This window comes from Cynocephalus volans, chromosome 2, assembly GCF_027409185.1.
Source record: "Cynocephalus volans isolate mCynVol1 chromosome 2, mCynVol1.pri, whole genome shotgun sequence".
Taxonomy (NCBI): domain Eukaryota; kingdom Metazoa; phylum Chordata; class Mammalia; order Dermoptera; family Cynocephalidae; genus Cynocephalus; species Cynocephalus volans.
The window spans coordinates 112,960,533-112,981,351 of record NC_084461.1 but is presented as its reverse complement, the minus strand read 5'-3'; the positions used below and the strand labels follow the sequence as shown (position 1 = coordinate 112,981,351).

Sequence of the window (20,819 nt, the reverse complement as noted above, 5' to 3'; positions counted from 1 at the left end):
TATTTACTATATCTGAATATTCAGCAGAGTTACAAAAAAGAAATGGAAAGCACTCAAATGCACAGTAGAACATTTCTGAAATTTTAAAAAGCCATCATTGTGGGCACAGTTTCCAGATGTGTAACTTAACAAATGCAAGTTACAACCATGTGTCTCAAGAATATTTTTTAGATTCACCACATTAAAGTTTTAGTAAAATACAAGTGTAGAATAATGTGGGCTTCTGATATACATGAACCTGATTAATTTACCATTAGATATTCTTTTAAAAATCAACTTTAAGAAAAGTAATGCATGTTGTAATGATTAAATGTTACTTGTGTGTTAACTTTCCATAGCAATTCTGAACCAGACAATAGATATCTGCAAGCACCATGCTAATCTTTGTTTAAATGGACGCTGCATACCTACTGTTTCTAGCTACCGATGTGAATGCAACATGGGTTATAAGCAGGATGCAAATGGAGATTGTATAGGTGAGTTCATGATACTTTAATACTTCTTAGTTTTTAATAGCTGTTAGACTATAGGAATAAATTGGACCGGATATGATTTATGAAAACGTCTTTAGAAGTAAAGCTGTTATCGAAGCTGTCTCTCCTTTGCTATTCCATATGCCCCTCTTAACCTACTGCTGAGCCAGGTCATTTCAAGAATTTCCCACCCTTTCAGGTCCTAAATGTTTTGATTTCTTTCCTTGTTAGAATTGCTTACTCTTAAGATAAGTTAAAGATGAAAAGGAATCTCCGTAACAGTGAATATGTCTTGAAAATGATTTGTGGAGCATGAATCCACTTTAAAAGATGACAAGATAGCAAAGGGCTACTAAAATCTGATCCTCTAGGTCAGTAGTTCTTAAATGTTTTTTAAGAACTAGAAGAAAGAACTAGAAGAAAAAAGAAGAAAATTTCAAAACATTTATTTATTCATTTAAAAATAACGATAATAAACCCATTGCATGTTAATATAAGTAACATTTTTATAAAAAACTATATTTTCCGAAACAAAACTTATTGAAATGAGTGTCATTGTTTGCACTTTTGCAAATCTCTTTAATGTCTGCCTTAATAAAGGTCAGCTGGATTCTCATATCTGCTTCTGTATTAGAGCTGTTGTGATATGTTGGTTTGGTTGACGAATGCAATGAAAATGCATCCACAAACAGATATGTAGTTGGAGAAGGGGAGAAATATCTTGTTGGCTTTTCAGATGATTAGGGATATTTTTCTATTCTTAAAGTTTAATTGCAATGTAGAATTTGAAACCATATCAATAAACTTTTGGAACTTTGTTACATTAAGTCCACTGGTGTCTTGTGCTTTCAATGGATTTTGTGCTTTCAATGGATTTTGTGATTTCCATGGTATGGTCACTTGGAAATTTATTGGTTCACTGTGCTATGGAGATCTTTCTAAAATTGACATATTTCACTCTGTAATATCAAAAAATTACATTTGATAACATCACTATCAAACTCATTAGAAATGCCTTTGGATATTGGGAAACTGTCATGCACACAGTGGTGAGTACTTTTTCTGAATTCTGTCACTTTCAAACTTGAATTTTAACTTTAGCATCAAATACACCTTGTTGTTTTCCTTAAAGTGACAGGCTGAATTTATTTTAAGAAACTGTCTGCCAGATTCACAAGTCTGAATAACTGTAATTTGTCAGTCACTCTTCAAGTAAAAATAATATTCTGTGGAAAAAAGCTATTAATTTATCACACAACTCAAATAATTGCATAAATGCTTTTCCTTGAGACACTCATGATAGTTCAGTCAGCAACAATGTTCATTTTGTCAGAGAGATTAAAAATATGCATACTCAAGGGTCATGACTTAATACAAGTAAGTGTTTTGCTTCATCAGTGATATTCTTAAGCAAAAAGGCTTTTTTTTAATGCACTGTGATTTCATGGCAGTGGCTACCAGGACAGTTTGGTGCCACTATCCTAATTTGTGCCCAGGCACTACTCTTGCTTGGGCACTGTCAGTGCAAATGTTCACATGATGAGAAAGGTAAACAATATCTTAATGTGGTTATGAAAATGGTTTTGAATCAAGGACTCCTGAAAGGGATCTCAGTGGCCTCTAGGGTCCCACAGACTGTACCTTGAGAAGAGCTGCTCTAGAGAGTCCTCAGCTAAGAAAGTCCCCAGCTAGGTCAGATATGAAAAGTTTATCAGTGAGAGAGTTGTGTGGAGCTCACGAGACATTTCCCACAGCTTCAGTGGTAGGTTTGGCAGTTCTGATTCCTCAAATGCCATGTTAATTGATTTGTACTCATGAACGATGACCTGTACAGTAGCGGCATGGTAAGAAAAGAGGCAGCGACAGACATGTTGTCCAACAGCAGGGTCTGCAGTAGTTAGGGTTACATGAGTATCTGTGTAGAATAAGGAATTTCCCCATGGAGTTAAAAAAAAATTAATATATCCACATTTTTCCCTGCCTTAGTTCTGAGCCAGCTGAGAGATAGACAAGGAATCCATTCTATATGAAGATTTTGAAAGCTGCAGCTCCATATACTGTTGAGGCTCCCCATTTGTGCTTGCTTAGTTTGAAGTCTTGAAGCAGTTGGTCATGATCTCAAGATGTACCCCATGTTTGCAGACACTAGTCAAAGCTGTAATTAATACTCCCAACCTAAAGCCAGCTATAGGTTCATGAAGAGCCTTGGTTTTTTCAAGATTTTTGGTCCCCAGATGCCACTCCTTGAATGTTTTCTCAATTTTTCCCAGCCCATGCACCCTATGTTGAAGAATAAAGGGATTCTAAGCATTTATTTATTTTTTAAAAAGGCAGGAAGATGAAGCTGTAAGGTAGGCTGTGAGACAGCTGCAAAAGACCTCGTGGATCATGCCTTGTATCAAGGGTGTTGATGACTCCAAAAGGTGTTGATGGCAGTATGATCCAAAATGACATGGTCGTATTGCTTTTTAGATTAATCATGGTGGAAATGGTGTACAGATTTTTAAACCAGCTTTATTGTGGTATAATTCAGATACTATAAGTTGTATATATTTGAAGCATCCAATTTGCTAAGTTTTCGTATGTATATATGCCAATGAAATCATGACCACAGTAAAGATAATGAACATATTCATCACCCTCAAAAGTTTGCTTTTGCCCCTTTATAATCTTCCCATCTTGCTCCTCTTGTCCTCTGTCCCCAACTCCTGACCTGTCCCCAGCAACTGATCTGTTACTCTATATTAGTTTGCATTTTATAAAATTTTACATGAAGAAATCATAATGTTACATAACCTTTTTGTCTGTCCTCTTTTACTTAGTATAATTATTCTGCGATCCATTCATGTTGTAGTATGAATAAATAAATGATTTTGTTGCTGAATAGTTTTCCATTTTTTATATATTCCCCTGTTGATAGGCATTTGGGTTGTTTCTAATTTTTATCATAGATAAAGCTCCTATGAACAATTATGTACAAGTCCTTACAAAGACTTATCTTATTTCTCTTGGGTAAATACCTAGATGTGGAATGGTTGAATTACATGGTAGGAGTCCATTTAACTTTTTAAGAAATTGCCAAAATGTTTTTTAAACTGTACCATTTTACATTTCCAAAGGCAGTGTATGAGAATATCAGTTCTTCCACAACCCGGTCAACACTTGGTATGGTCAGGTTTTTAAATTTTAGCCATCATAATAGGTATGCAGGGATTTCTCAGTGTGGTTTTAATTCACATCTCCCTAATGATTCATATTAAAAGATGTTGACCATCTTTTCATGTGTTTATTTGCCATCTAATGTTTCTTTGGTAAAATGTCTGTTCAAATCTTTGCCCATTTTTTATTGGATTGTTTTCTTATTATCGAGTTTGGAGGATTGATTGTATATTCTGGATGGATCACTATCAATATTCTTGAGCTTTGTTCTGGGGTACATTAAGTTGCTTAGAGACAGTTTGATCCTTTCAGGTCTTGCTTTTAAGATTTGGTAGGTAGGACTGGAGCAATGTATAATCCAGGGCTCATATTTCCCACTAGTGAGCCATGACCCTCTGTGTACTCTCCCCAGTAGCCCTTGATGTTTTACATCTGGCTGTTGGGAAGAGGCACTATTTCCAGCCCTGTGTGGTGGCCAGGCACTCTTACTTCTAATCCCTTCCTGTGAGTTGTCTTCTGGTCTTAAGATGTTTCCTCACATTCATATGCTTATCTATATTCTGCTGAAACTTGACCTGCAGTCCCCGAGTTCTCTTACTATGCAATTCTCTTTTCTTCATTACTCTATTTTAAAACATCAGGTGGCTTGTGTTAGGACTCTCAGCTCTGTCTTCTCTACTCAAGGAATTTGCTGCATTCTGCCTGGCCTCCCCATGTCTGCACCATGGTCTGAATACTTTCTAAAAGCCACAAGTTGAAATAGTCATGTAGTCACCACATTTGTTTCCCATCTCTCAGGGATCTGTATTCTCTGTTACCTGATATCAAGTATCTTGAAAATCATTATTTCATGTAGTTTGTTCATTTGTTTGTATATTTCAGGAAAGAGGGTAAATCCATCTTGGCTAGGAGCAGAAATTCTTCCTATATTTTAATTGCCAAGATTTTAGCATGAAAATCCTGGAAACAAAGAAGTCAGTTAGGAAATTTTGATAATAATCCCAGGCAAGGAACTATGACAACAGTGATGTAGGATTGCAGAACAACAAAATGATTCTACAAGTGTTTGGGAGGCCAGTCTCTGATGACAGATTAGTCATAGGGCATGAGAGATTAGAAAACTACTATATCTAACTTTCTGTCTCCGCAAAACTGGGTATCTGGTGGTGTCATCAACATGCAGAAGAAGGGGCATGTTGGGAAGAAATAGTTGTTGAGTCTCTTTTGGACATATCAAGTTTTAGGTGTCTAGGATATTTAATTATAGAGGTCTAATGGTTAGAGGAGTGTTCAAGGCGAGAGTTACAGATTTAGGAGTCAACAACATAGGTGGCTATTACCATGAGGGTGAATATTGTCACCCAAGCTGAACAACAGGAAAAGTGAAAAGATAACAGTTGTATTGCATCTGGAATCCTGTGGAACAGAAACAGTTAAGGCCCTTATTCTAGCTTACCCCATATGCACCTTTATTCTAGCTCATAGTGCTGGAGAGACAGCAAAATAATCTAGAAAGGGTTATGTCACTGAAGCTACGGAAGGGTATACTTTCAAAAGAAAAGTAGGGTCAAGTGTTACAAACAGCAGAAAAATCATACACAGTAAGGCAAAAAAAAAAATCTATTGGATTTGGTAATTAAGAGGGTTTTGATTATCTTTTAAGAGTGGTTTTAGGATGATGATAATTGAGCCATTTTGAGGTTATTCTTTTATTTATTCATAGTATTAGCAAATATTTATGCATGCATGTTTCCATAACTAGCATAGCCCTCAATGCCAGATTTGGGTTCACATCTTTTAAACAATATAGATGAGAGGTCAGGTACAGAAACAGTATCACAATTTTGCCAAGTTAACTTGAAAAAGTATAAGCGCACTATGATTATAAAAGAAAACGTGAGTAAAAAATTATGTTTTGGAAAAACCAAACATTCTAAATTACATACAAGGCTATAAGATCAAAGTTATTAGATAAGGCTTAGCTCAAGATCCTTATGTACAGTTGCACAGGTTTTACACTGCACCACCCTAGAGGGTACCATTTGTGTAATCTTTTTAAATGGTGCACCCTAAAGTTGTGCAGCAGCCCTGGCTTAGCTGATACTACTTGATGTTTGTTTATGTGATAAACCACATAAGTCATGACGTTATTTTGTAACACCATGAAATACTGATATATTTATTCTTATTATATGACTTGAAAATGATTTCACTATCAGAAAATATGACTATAAGTATACTATATATAAACTATTCCCTCTTGCATGCACATATACTATTATAATCTATCAAACTGAAATTTGATTATTTGTCTTTCTATTAATATTTATCATTTGTGTATCACTGTGTGGTACACTAACCAATAAGTGAACATAGGTCTGAAATTTAATATTTTCTATAAATTGACCAAAGACCACCATTTATTTCATGTTAGTGATGAGATACACCTTATTCTGGCTTATAAAACACCTGACTCTGGGGAGTCTATTTGTGAGACATTGATATAAAGATGAACTGTCTTTAAGGATCAGAGTTCCTTTCTGCATTCATGCTGTTTGTTACCCGTTCTTTCTTAATCAGGATTCTGCTAGAGAATTAAATGCTACAGAAAATGATTTGAAAGACTTTTCTCAGTTCTCCCAAGGATGATGCATAGTTAGTACCACCCTACATGCACAGGAGATAAGTTAATTACATGCAACGGATGTCTTAAGATAGTGGGGCCTAATTTTCCCCAGAACCCAATGTGAAGGGCTGCTGCCACTCTTTTTATCAACTCTGTCTAACGTAGTGTTGGGATTATATGCCTGCACAATTAATATGTTAATATAAACCTCAAACTTCTGCATTTTACCCAAACATTGTTACAAATGATTCCATTCTAGATGGATCTCATCATTCAGCCCTGCAAAGTTAAAACCCCAGCAGCAGAGTTATCTGTCTGACTGTTGCAGTTCATAGTAATATAGCCTACTGTTGGAGCACATTTTAACGAAATTAGTTTTTAACATTTTTAATCTTATACTATTTCTAGTGTCAGCTTTAATCAGTTTGAGTTTGACTTTATGAACAATAAATTGGAACATCAGAAAAAGTTAAGAGGATATATAAATTGACTAGCGTTTTAAATTACTGGAGCCCAGGATAAGAGTGGTGACTGTTTCAATTGTGTCAATGTTTAGAGAAAACAAACTACCATTGCTATTTGGGAACTTTTATTAGATACCTGATGAAGCAGCGTAACCTGAAAGGCAATAGCTGCATTCAAGGATCAAAGAGAAGGAAAATAGAATTTGGTCTGTGTATTAGTCAGGGCTCTCAAGAGAGACGGAATCAATAGGATATGTTATAAATATATGAGAGGGGATTTATTAGGGGAATTAACTCAAGCGATTGTGAAGAGAAGCCCCATGATAAACTATCTGCAAACTGGATGCCAGTAGCAAAACCATGGAAGCCAATGGTGTCCTTGGTGTAAGTTCTGGCAACCCAAAAGCTGAAGAGTCTCGAGCTCTGATATCCACAGACAGGAGAGAAGAGTGTATCCAAGCTCCAGCAGATAGAGTAATTCCCCTGTTTTCTCTATTTTTTGTTCTCTTCGGGTCCCCAGCAGATTGGATGGTTCCCACCCGCATTGAGGGTGGGTCTTTCCTACTCAGGCTGTCATGCTAATCTCTTCAGGAAACATCCTCATGGATGCACTTAAAAAGAGCTTTACCAGGTCTCTCAACATCCCTTAATCTAATCAAGCTGGCACCTAGAATTAACCTTCACAGTCTATTTTGCTACTGTGAGAATTACTGCTGAGGCCTGAAAACAGTTCTATTTACTCATCTTGTTTTTCTCACCTTTTCCTGAGAATTCTACTCTAAAATTAAATTCTTTGACTCTCCTAGTATCTGTATACATCAGTCTGCTCTTAGCAATAGTTTTAACTCAATTCAAATCATTCTATTTTGGAATAGTAAGAAATAACTTCTATTTCCATTGGGCCACAGGTAATCCTAGAGCCTTTGCAAAAAAAAAAAAAATATGTATATATATTCTTTTTTAGGTTGGCATTTGAAGTACTTTTCAAGGGCAAATATGTCTTAACCCTAATTATTTGAGAATTTGACCATTTTGATAATCAATATTTTCACAATTTCTTCATTTATTTTAGAAGCTTAAAATCCCATGAAGTTTGCTTAAAAATACTCAGTCCCCAATGAAAACATAGAAAAAAGTCAAAGTACACAAACTGTAGTATTTAAGTACTTCTGTTCCTGTAAACAAGACAAAACTAACATGATCACTTGTAGATTCCTGACTGTGAGACTCAGAATAAAAAGGAGGCATAAAATGTCCATTTTAAAAGGTGGCAGTTGCCATTTGTGATTAATCTAAAACTTAAAACCCTCCTATAATCCTGGAAAAAACAAAAAACTACAAATGAAGTTTTAAAGCCGTTTGGAATTGTAACATCAGTAATAGTTTTTTGGTGGTTATCTTCATTTCCAAAGAAGAACAGAGAAGTGAGCACAAAGGAAATGAACTGTTATATCTTCTCCATGTACTTACTGGACACTTGATGTGATTTCTAAGGGGCTCTGGAGACAAATGAATTATGACTGTAATGGCAAAATAACTGGCAGAGCTGTCATAGCAACAAGGAGACTTGAGAGAATGTTCTCAAGGGGAGAAAAAGGTCCTGAAAAGTGACACTGCTTTCCAGAAAGTTTATCTTAAAAGGGGTGGGGAGCGGGGTGCATGGCCTCTCAAGTTCTTCACTAGAACAGAGCTTTACACTGAGGTGTCTGTGAAGTTGCATCTGCAGCACATTTTCAACTCTTGCATTTCAATTATGTACACATAGAAAATTTAAGTGATCTTCAGTGCTGCAAACTGAAGGTGATATCTCATATTGGAAAGTCCATTCATAATGCTTTGTATACTAGCTAATGCTCTAAATTCTCTTTTCTCATTTTGCTTCATTCCTTTGGCTCAGTAGAATTGATGTTATCAACCAAAAGTCTGAATGTAAGTGAATCTTAATGGACTGAAGGGATCTTTGGGCGAATTGAAAAAGCATTTTATCGTGTTGTTGTTTTCATTTTATTCACTATGAGTTCTTCCCCCACCCCCCACCACCACCCTTTACCAGAGAGGGCTTAGTTGCATTCAGTCTCAGTGTTTATATAAATGAAGTTGGTGAGTTTGATAGATTACAGTTCCTCTTTTAAGAACATCTGTGAAAGGAGTAATCTGTTTATTAAAGTGGTAAGCCTGTGAATTGATTTTATTGTGCTCTCCAGTTTAGTTGAAATTGTATATGTTAATGGCTTCTGCATGTACATGAAATGGCAAATCATTATGCCCTCACCAGCTATCCAGGTTTTTAATTTGCCAGCATTCAAAATAACATTTAGTGGGCATTGCTAAGAGATGAATTAAACTTCTCTTACACTGGCACACACAGTGTTTCTGGGATGTGACTAGTTCAGACTGCTCAGTCTGTCACTTGGTACTAGGGTCTCTGAATTCTGCAGTGGGTTTGCATTTAACCAAGCCTTAGGAAACCTGGAGTGAAAAGCAGTGAGTTTCTCACGTTTTGCGTCAGACCTAATATTTGCATAAAACTTTATTTTACGCAAAAAATCCCTGCGCCAATTTTAAGATCCTAAAGAAACCTGAAGCTACTGAAAATATTACTCTTGGTTTCAATCAGATTTTATTTTCTGCTCCTCCGTGTTTATTACTTCAAAATATTATCCAAGCCTCAGTGCATGATAGTTGTATATAGATGACTTCACAAAAAATTAGTTACAAAGAAATTTCATATTTCATCAATCTCTTTCTTTAAAACTAATAGTAGTGACAACGTGTAATAAAGATATATATCTCCAAAAACCTTTCATTGTTCTTTTGACACTATGCTAAGTCTTAGAGAGGCTATGAACTTGTACAGATGGCTATAGAAAGTAAGTATTACAGCCTATTGGAACTCATGGTTGTCTGTTTTTAGAGCACATGCTTTTAATCATTGGGCATTATTCCAAAGAAAAATCATTATTTGTTGATTACAGCAAATTTCCTTGTACTCTTCAATAGGCAGTATTTTTGTAAATCTTCAGACTGGCCTCTGTATGTACTTGAAGAAAGGAATTTTCATTCATTTATAAATACTCCACTATTTAGACTATTACCACTGACTGGCCTTCTCTCAAATATGGAAGGACTAAATGTACTTTAAACAAACATTTCTACAAATGCAGTGAAGTCTATAATGGTTTCTTTTGCTGCTCACAGATGTCGATGAATGCACATCAAATCCCTGCACTAATGGAGATTGTGTTAACACACCTGGATCCTATTATTGTAAATGTCATGCTGGATTCCAGAGGACTCCTACCAAGCAAGCATGCATCGGTAAGGCAGTTTGCTTTCATTTCACATATGAAAATCTTCTATGAAACATAGTGACCAAGGCTGTTGAGGTTAAAAGTAAATTTGCTAAAATAAGATATGGAATGAAATAAGTGCCGTTATATTATTATAGATTTATTTTATGATACCCTCGGAGGAACTCCCTTTAAATGTAAACACTATTTGCATATATAACCCAGGCAACATGGTATCTGGCTTCACAAAAATGTAGTTTATCTTCCTTTCCTAGATCACAGCTTCCTTTCTTCAAGTAACAACAGCATTACTCTTCTCTGGTTAACTGAGCTTAAGATTTATAGGCATTTCCAACTACTGTTTTCTTTGACGCCCCACGCAGAGCCCCACACCAAATGGAGACTATTCTTTCTTTGCAGTTTCACTGCTACACCCGACCCTGCTGTCCAAACTCTCTGCCTCCTCGCTGCTGATGCATCTCAACTCTTTTAACAGATGACTCTGCTTGTCTTCTTTTTCGTTTCCTATTCATCAACAGGTTGTTGCTTGGACAACTTTCTCCAGCAGTTTTTATCATATTACTCTTAATCCAGAAATTCTGTAGTTACGCCTCCCTAACATCTTGTTCTGACTTTTAAGGTCCTCAACCACCGTGTCAAAAACAGCTGCATCAGTAATTCCAGCTGCACTACCCACCCTCTCTGAGGCTCACTGCACAACCCGTTTTCTCTTTCTCTTTCTTTCTCTCTTCAGCTGTAAAGTTGCTTCCTACGAATTCAAGAGAAAAGCTGATGAGAGATGGAAATTTTGCTAAGGAAGCAACATGATCTTGGATATTCATGTAAAAACAAACTGGATATATAAAATTACATTTGTTAGATAGACTGTTTTTATAGATAAAACAGTAATATTTTTATCTGTAAGTATTGTAAAAGAATAATGTTTGTCCATCTTTAATCTTTACAGATATTGATGAATGCATCCAAAATGGGGTTCTTTGTAAAAATGGTCGATGCGTGAACACAGATGGAAGTTTCCAGTGCATTTGCAATGCCGGCTTTGAATTAACTACAGATGGAAAAAACTGTGTTGGTATGGAAATTGCCTGCTCTCTTGCAAAAGATTTTTAATGGATATACATTTTTATTTAGAACCATATATACTATTTCCATGAAGGCTCACATACCACATATGTGAGTTCTTCCAGTAACTTAGATTGGTAAAATATAAATGCATTTAACATAAGACCATTAAAGCAAAGGAACATATTTTTTTGGAAATGTTATAACAATGAATAATTTACTGCTTCTGGAAATTTCCTGTGTGGTACATGTTTAATTGTAAGCAGCAGTTATTCTTTGTAAGTTAAAATAATCATTAGCACCTACTGTATTTCAGATGTTGGGGTTACAACAAGAAGATAGAAACGGTCTCCCCATCCCCCACAATATGTGGGAATATAAAAACATTTGGCATATGTGGTAAACAAATCTCCAAATTTGGGTGTGGTGATGTCTAGTAGTGCCACAGATACCAGTACTCCACAGAAATATTCTATTCACACAGGAACACATTAAATTTCATTCACCAATGAAAGTCCAGATCATTCCATGTGCAATGAGATTTGTCATTGCTTTATTCTCTCTTACAAAGGAAACACTCACTGAAATCATATCACCTTCTTTGGTGTTCAAAATAAACACTACTCATGGTTTATGAGGTTTTAATAGCAGCTCAACACAAAATTTATTTAATTCTTTTCCTTTATGTTTCTTATATGAAAAGCCCTTCCTCTTCACACTACTTTCTCTCACTCACCTGGCATTCATATTTAAAAACAAGAAAAAAAAAATCCATTAGCACATGACATTTTTATATAGTGTAATTTGGGGATTGTACATGTAAGGAAAACTGGTTCCCTCGAGGCCAGTGGTCACAGTCACTCTCTCTTCTGCAGATCACGATGAATGTACAACCACCAACATGTGTTTGAATGGGATGTGCATCAACGAGGATGGCAGCTTCAAGTGTATCTGCAAACCAGGGTTTGTCTTGGCTCCAAATGGGCGTTACTGTACTGGTATGTATGGCTTTGAGATAGGAAAGTAGCTGTGATTGAAACCATCTTTTTTGTTTGAATGAACCATGCAAGAATTACTTCAGTTTCTTCCTGTGGATTTCGTATTATTCACATCTCTCACTAATTTAGTGAGGCAGGTGTCTAAAGCTTCCTAGAAAAACACACACTGTCATCTAGGGGACAGTAATATCTTTCCAAAAATAATAATGGTCTGGGAAAAATTAAAAGAATGACAGATGGTTTTAGCAAGTCTGGAGGAGACAGAGTAGAAATAATTTCTCTCTACTCCTTGGCTGAATAAAAAAGAGGAAGAAAAAAACCTTGAAAGATTTTCATTTTTGTGTGTTCTCAGAACTAAATTTTCCACTGTTGTTCATTACTGGTTTACCATTACTTCTTTTCCATAAAGCTGATCTACAGATCATTTGAAACTGTATCGTTATATAGAAATTTTACATTGATTTAGTGAAGACATTATTTGAATGTTCCTATCATTGTTTTGTTTATGAAGCCATTTTGAAGGCCGCACTCTGGTGATAACTTTACTAAGCAAATGATATGCCTCTTGGAAATAAATGAGACTATGTTATGTTTATACTCACAATTGGAACTTAGTAAGATGGAATACATCTTTCAGTTCCTACTCAGATTCAAGTTTTTATTTTTTTCAGTTTCCTCCTTTTGGGCAAAATTAACTCACATGCTTTCTGCCTTCAATTTCACAAATTTATCTGAATACCAAATAAGACTGATAACCAATCCCTATAATTTGAGTGAAATTCCAGGGACAGTAGAGAGAAAAAAATCAAGTCTAGATTCTCGTGTTTCTAAATAACAAATAGCCTTTTGACTATTCAAGAAAGAGGAGTCCAAGATTAAATGGAAATTTTGCAGCTTTGCTGATTGAACTCATGACTGGAATGTCATCTCCAGGTTAGCTGACTTGGATTTAACACAGGATATGAGATTAGCTTTATGCAACAGTGTGCAGCATTACGGTACAGCATGTAACTGCGTTTCAGCATTTCTTAAGAAACTTAAATACGCACATAAAGATGACTTGGATCTCACCAGTTTCTGCTTTCTGGAAATTATTTTCAATTAATTTTCTTATTACAAATGTTTTAATCCATAAATCTTGAAATGTTTATGATTTGGCAGCTCTGTGTTTAAAGTCTGTTTCATCTGTTGGGAAAGCCATTTAATATTATTAAAGTTTTTTGTGTGTGAAAAAATTACAAAAGTTTACCTTAGTTGTTTTAAGAATTTGTTTCACTTAACTAATTTGTATTAAGTATTTAATGTTAAACAGAGTTGCCAAATAAATAATGAAAAAGGAGTTTGTGGGGCTCTCTTTTTTCTTAATGGGTAAAGTAAAGCAACTTTCATTCAGTTAGTCTTTCTGAAAATGTGTTTAAAAGGATTGGTTGTACATGTAAGATCTGTTATAATATTTCTATCATATTTATGTGTTCTTCCACAAGTTATAAAGTTAAAAACAAAAGGTTGATAGTATAGAGCAGTGGCAACAAATAAACTCTGTAGTGCAGTTAAATTTACCCAATAGTGGCCCATCTTCTTTCACCTCCTGAGCAGACATTGATGAGTGCCAGACCCCAGGAATCTGCATGAACGGGCACTGCATCAACAATGAAGGGTCCTTCCGCTGTGACTGTCCCCCAGGCCTGGCTGTGGGCGTGGATGGACGAGTCTGTGTTGGTAAGTGAAACATTGTATCATAGCTCCACTGTCCAAAATGATCTTTGAAGAATGAACAGAGATATAGCCATACAATGGATACTATTCAAGAATAAACAGAATACATGCTGAAACATGCGTAAGCCTTGGAAGTATTATGCTAAGTGAAGGGAGCCAGTCACAAAAGACTGCAGAGTATATGATTCCATTCATATGAAGTGTCCAGAAAAAGTAAATCTATAAAGACAAAGTAAAAGTCATTGCTTAGGGAAGAGAGGGTGGGGTGGTAGGAGAGAGAGGTGATAACTAAAGGATATTTTTGAGGTTCTAAAATCAACTGTAATGATGGCTGTACGTATCTGTGAATATGTTAAAAACTATTACATTATACACTTTAAATGGGTGATTTCTATGGTGTATAAATTATATCTTACTAAAGATATTTTTTAAAAAGAATGTACAGAGACAACAGATAGCCCCCTTCAAAAGGCTCTGATGAGATGCAAGTCAGAAGTGTTGGAGAAGAAAAAAAAATTGTCGTTAAACCAGCAAACTTGATAATATCAGATAACTGAATTCTAAAGACAGTGGATTTAGATTATGTCATTAATAACAAATCAGACATAAAACAGGGATAATAGTTATAATTAAGTAAACTCTTGTTTTACCCAAACAAAATTTAAAATGTAAATAACTTATGCCATGGAACTTGGACTTATATCAAAACCTAGAAATGTTTTTAGTTATTTCTCACTGTCATGCAACTAACTATAGAAGCAACAGAAAACTGTGAGGGAGAATATATGTTTTATTCCAAGCCATTCAGAACTCTTCTTGGATCTTTTGTCAAATGAATTCTGTGAAAATCAATTTAAATTACCAGGCATCAGCTTTGAAGGGGCACACAAAATAGAAATGTCATTGGCATTTTAAAACCCAAACAAAATGTTCTAATGACAATGATAGCAGAGTGAGTTGTATAAATACATGTAACACAGTTTTCTCTCCACAGTGCTTTCATGAAACTTCCAAGGGTGAATTAGCCATTGTGCACCCTCTATTTTTTGGATTATACAGTAAAACACAGAAATACTTATTGATTTAAAAGTATGCTTGAGAGAAATGAAATTCTTAGACACAGTTGTTAATAATTTATTCTTACCTATGAGAATCAAAACATTCGGACCCCAAAGAGGGATTGGAGACCGAAAAGAAGAATCAGCAGATGGAAATAATCTGTTCACTCAAATTCATCCAGTCTATCCAATCTAGGATTTATTTCAGTCTACAAGGTTCTCAGCACTTCGTTCAGGGATATTTCAAATACAGCAACTGCAAGAATGTAGCTCCTTCCTACCTAGAGAGCTAAAATATTTTCAGCTGTTTTAATACATTTAGTTGCTTTTTTTCCTTTACCTGAATGATTCTGTTGAATACAGAGCCAGTTTTGGAGGGAGAAATTATTTTTCTGTTAAGCCACCAACATGTTAATAGTTGTCAGAAATTCAGTGTTCAAACAAAAATTCATTCTCTTGTCCACATACAGGAAACACAGCGGAAATTGTTGGAAAGCCTCTCCAGTTTTGCATCGTCATCGTCATGGTGACCTTTTAAGATAAAAACACCATATATTATTTGTGTAAAATTATATATTACTGTTCCCATAATATGGTAGACGCGTTTTCTTCATGTCTTCTGCCTTTAGTGTCACTTTGGACCCATTGATGGTTTAAGTAAGAAATGACTAACTACTATGAATTATTAATAGGATTAGCACTTTAATTTTAGATTTCTTTTTTGTTTGCATGTTTGTTCACTTTTATTTGTTTCCCTAGATATGGAGATTTGGTTTCTTTATTTTTGGAAAATTAAACTATGATTTTAACTAGTATGTTGAAGAAGCATGACTCACAAGCAGGTTATAAACAAGACAGCTGTATTTTTGTCTCTCCTGTCCTTTTAAAATTTATTTTTTAATTTATTCAATGGCGCACTTTATCCAATAAGTAAGGAAGAAAACTCAGGCCACCCGATAATGTTACAGAATATTTTTAGGTTACAAAAATATTCTATGATGACTTTATGTAACAAAAATAATCTGAATTCAGAAATTAGAATGCTCACTGCCATATAATAATTAATACTCTGAACTGGATTTTAAGGTAGAACTTTTCTTCCAAGCTCGGATCTTTAAGGAACAAGATTTCTCACTCCACCAGGCTCAAAGTGGAGGAGGAAAGGATAGAAGATCAAAGCAGGGAAATTCCTATATTACTGACTGTCCTGAGTTGTCTTCAAGATTTCTGGGGTTCACAGATTTTTAAAGCTTCTTCCCTGTAGGCGATTTCATGGGGTACATCAGAGGCATTCAGCTGCCCTTCCTGAGACACAGACAGTGCGTTTTTCTCCTGGCAACCACTCCTCACCCAGCCTCGGATCTTCTAGCAGTCCCCTTCACAGGGGGGACTTTCTCTGAGTGTGTCTCATCACCCCTTCACTTGGTCGTCTTGGGACCCCCTCTTAACGTGTCCCTCTTCCGATCTGTAAGACACTCCCATCCACTGCCCTGTCAACTATATGAAGAGAGGTTTATCTTATTCCCACCATCACTGTGCTCCTTGGTTCCTGCACTAGGAATAACAGCCACTGGTCTTTGCCTGTTAGGTAGCCCAGGTGGGAGTGGGTCCAGAACTCTTTAAGTGCTTCCTGTGAGGCTCTTTTCTCTTGACCAGACACAAGGATGGAAGCAGTCCCAACTCACAACCCAGCTCTTGCCAAAAAAAAATCTGTCTCAGGAAGTCTTCTCTTAATCACCACTCTCTTAAACTATTTATATCCTTGATGTTGGGGCGGGGGGGGGGGGGTGGCTTAGGGATCAGGTAAAGTAATTTTTCAATATTTACCTCCTTCGAGATGGGGGTCTCAAAATTCACCTTGTTGTTTAATATTTAGTGCCATAGGATGATTTCAGCTTAAATTTTCTTCTTAGCATCCTGTTACATTAGTTTAAGAACATTTTAACATCTTTTTGAGCATTGACATTTCTGCTGGTTAAAAGGTTAATTTTCTTTTCTTTATCCAAATTCTGCTACTTACTTACTCTGTGGTCTTCAGCAAGATACATGACCTCTCTTTGCCCCCTTTCTTCATTAGTTGTTTTAAGGATTAAATAAACTAATATCAGAAACTATCTTTGAACAGTGCATCGCTTTGAACAGTGTCTGGCACATAGCAAATGCCCAGTAAGTTAACCAGTTTAAATTGGAATACTGGCATCATATCTAAGGCATGGTCTTACAGTTGCTGCTTTAAGTAATAAAGTTGATACTAAAGAAAGAAAAAAATAAAATTAGCATTTTGCATCCATACATATTTTACCAATGGTGTATAAAATCTGCTAATTCCTGAGAAGAACCTAAAAAGTCCCATTTTTTAAGAAAGAAAAGGTGTGCAGAAATTTGATAACATATGGAACAGGTATAGCTTAGCATTTAGGTCTAACACCCAAGCAGAGCATTCGTGTGAGCACATTCTGATCGTAATGCTGGTATTAGTCCTCTTATCCTGTCAACCTATGAACAGTGGCTTAGTTACATTTGAATAATGTAATATGAAGTAAGATTCCAGCCCGGGGTCTTTGAACAGAAAAATGTTGACTGTCCTCGTTAAAGATAGAAGAGGTATATAAGGTAGCCACGATTTTTTGAGTATTTTCTGTGTGTCCTAGACACTGTGTTTAGTGCTTAACAAATATACTCTCATTTATTATATAAATTCTAACCTTATTTAATAGATAAGGAAGGTATTAAATAATTTTCATAAGATCACCCCATGGGGATCTTAACCAGACACATTTTATGTCCCTAAAACCCACACATAAGTTATGCTACTTTCTTTTCCATGGAACTTCTGCTTTTGGGTACTCTAAACAGCTTAGTTAACCTGTAACACAAACCAGTATGTAACATGTCTCACTCCTCCAGTGAGGTCCACAGGCTTTTTATCTACTTGTTTCTAAAAATTGTGCCTGGCATATGTTCTAATATGAAAACAGAAATAACTTTGACCATTCTTCTATGCCTTCCAAGATAACTGGTAAAGTCCAAAGAGCTCACAAAAATCATATGAGAAATCAATGAATTATGTTGTATTTGTACCAGTTTGTCTTTGTGTCAAGTCCTGTGTTTGTGTGTAGCTCAGAGCAAACTCTACACAAACTCAGCCGTAGCAGAAGCAGAAAAGGTCTGTAAATGGACTTCTCAGGGATGGGGATGGTAAATCTCATGGCTCTCTTCCATTTGAGCATACACATATCTCATTGTTTAATGCAGCTATAAATCATATTACTTTCATGAGAAACACCCCAGACCGTAAGAAATCAGTAGATGACTCATTTTGCATAACAAGCAGATAAAATTATTTTTAACAAGATGTGAATAATTATAGATATTTATAATAAGGGTTATCTCTTTGATGAAATTGTCATGTCAGTATACTGCTTGAAAATCATATTCTTTCTCTGGCCTTTATGATGATCTGAATTTTTTTTTATAGTTTACCATTTACTGTCTCATAAAGTTGTGGAATATTTCGTAAAAATTGAGAATGAGACAAGTAAGCAGGAAATGCTTCTTTGGGATGTAGCATGACATAGTGGAAAGAAGAAGAGCTTTGGAAGTCACAAAAGCCCAGCTGAAATCCCAACTCAGGCACTGGATATTCTAGGACTTTGGGCTACTTATGTAGCTCTGAACTTAATCTTCCCCATCTATAAAATGTGGATAATGACCACTATTATACAGAGTTGTTGACCTGACTATTCAGTGAGATAATGTCTATAAAGCAACTAGTGAAATGCCAAGGACACATAGTGGTAGTTATTATTTTTATGACTGGATTTATTGACTGTCTGAGATTAAAACACAGTCACAAGCATTATCCCGGGGGCTGAAAAGAAAGGCCTCCTAATTCAGAAGGTTGAGGTAAGAAATCTCATGGCCAAGCAGCATCACCGCAAGGTAGTTTAACTTCACTGCACTTCACTCTTCATGAGAACTTCTAATATAGAAGTAATAAGTGTCATTTTGAGGATTGCATAGTCAGTGATTAAAGCTCAAAGTGCTGTTTATAACTGGAAATATCTGTAGTTCAATGAAAGGCCTGTGAAGATAAGGGGGATCATGGATTCTTGTGTAGCACACACAAAAAAGTTGTTGATATGCATTCATGTTTTTTCTCACTCAACAAACATTTGTTGTTTTCTTAAAACTGTTAAACGCTAAAGATGCAAAAGAGAAGTAGTAGGTGCCCTCTAGAAGCTTTCGATCTAGTGGCCACTAAGATTAAAAGACGCTTGGGTGTGAAATCGTTGTGTCTCCATCCTTACCTGAAGTCATTGTCCTTCCGTGGCCTTTAGATACGCACATGCGCAGTACCTGCTATGGTGGAATCAAGAAGGGAGTGTGCGTGCGTCCTTTCCCTGGTGCGGTGACCAAGTCCGAATGCTGCTGTGCCAATCCAGACTATGGTTTTGGAGAGCCCTGCCAGCCATGCCCAGCTAAAAATTCAGGTAGTCATGTGTACCAGTTTTCCACCTGACGAAGAATCTAGAAATGCAACATTAGATATTTGGCCAAAGAGTACATTGGCTCTGAAGTGTATTGTCATTACTTATGGTTGAAGACAGGAAATCCAATTCTGTATTGATATGTGAGGCATGTAATGAGATCTTCTGTTCACATATGATGTTGAGGCAGAGAAAGAACACATGGTGAATGGAAAAATTTGTTCGCTGATACGATTATTTTTTACGTGAATACATTAGCCTCAATTTCCTTGATCTGTGATGTCATTGTGAAGATAAACAGCATAAAATTTTCTTAACACTTTTGAGGTTATAAATACACAAGAATCTGATTGTAGTTTTTTTTTTTTTTTTTAAATCTTGACACCAAATGGCTTAGGCCACAGTCTATCAGTAATTCCAGACTCTTGGGTCAGTAAGTTTGACTCATACTTTTCACTCATACTTTCACTAAACCTGTATTGAATGCATGTAAGTACAGTAGAGATTCAAAAATAAATGCAATCTCTGTTTTTCCTTAAAATTGGGAATAGTTGAGAATACAAGCAGGCAAACATATAAATTTCAATTTAGTATGATTAGTACCTTTAAAGGGACACAAAGAACCAAAACAGCACAAAGAAAGGAGCAATTAGTTGCCTGTGCAGCTGGGAAGGACTTCACAGAGTGGGGCATGTTTAGTTTGGTCTGGTGGGAAGAAAAAAAAAAAAGAACTTTCCTATGTGGAGGATGGAAGAAAAGCATTCTTGCGAAGGAAATGGTTTGTAATTCCCTTAAAAATCCTAAGTGTATTGTTCAACCTTGAAAAAAATGATTTGAAGCATCTAGAGGAATTACTGAATATGATTTCTTTTTTTAAAAAAGAAAGGTGTTGAAGGGAATCTTGCCCTAAAATATACTAAACCGAAGTATTCATATTATGAAAGAAATACAAAAATTGGTACAAGACTAGATAAAAAGATTAGGGAACTAATAAAATGAATCTAAAAACAGACCTGGTTATTATAAAGCATTGTTGATAACTTTCGGGGGAAAAAATATGAAGTTAGGTCCCTACATTAAACCTTAAAAAACAATTTTCATAGGGAATGTATGATTTTTTTTGCAGTGGTAAAGGACTTTCAAAGCAGACACCAAAGACTAAAATACACATGTAAACTGGAAAAATATTTGTATGTATCATCCCTTAGTCTTTAAGGAATTTACATCAGTCAATAAGGGAAGTTGAAATCCTCTGTAGAAAAAAGCGCAGTGTACACAAACAGGTTTTCACAAACTAGAAATGCAAATGGTAAATTCCATGTAAAAAGATGCCTACTCTCTAAAATAAAAATAAAATAAGGTGCCATTTTGTTTATCAGATTGGTAAAGTATAGATGATTGATTTTTCCCAGTGATGGTGAGGGTATAACAAAAAGTACTGTCTTTTACTGCTGAAGGAAAG

General features: G+C 35.7%; 1 protein-coding gene across 1 annotated transcript in view; it reads left to right on the top strand.

The window, feature by feature from the left end:
• Positions 1 to 20,819, top strand: part of FBN2 (fibrillin 2) — a 230,172-nt gene that overhangs the window by 119,453 nt on the left and 89,900 nt on the right. The window contains exons 11-16 of the mRNA XM_063085746.1: positions 339 to 476; positions 9,921 to 10,040; positions 10,980 to 11,105; positions 11,971 to 12,093; positions 13,690 to 13,812; positions 19,208 to 19,360. Coding sequence (XP_062941816.1) covers positions 339 to 476; positions 9,921 to 10,040; positions 10,980 to 11,105; positions 11,971 to 12,093; positions 13,690 to 13,812; positions 19,208 to 19,360 — 783 coding nt within the window. The remainder of the gene's footprint in view (positions 1 to 338; positions 477 to 9,920; positions 10,041 to 10,979; positions 11,106 to 11,970; positions 12,094 to 13,689; positions 13,813 to 19,207; positions 19,361 to 20,819) is intronic.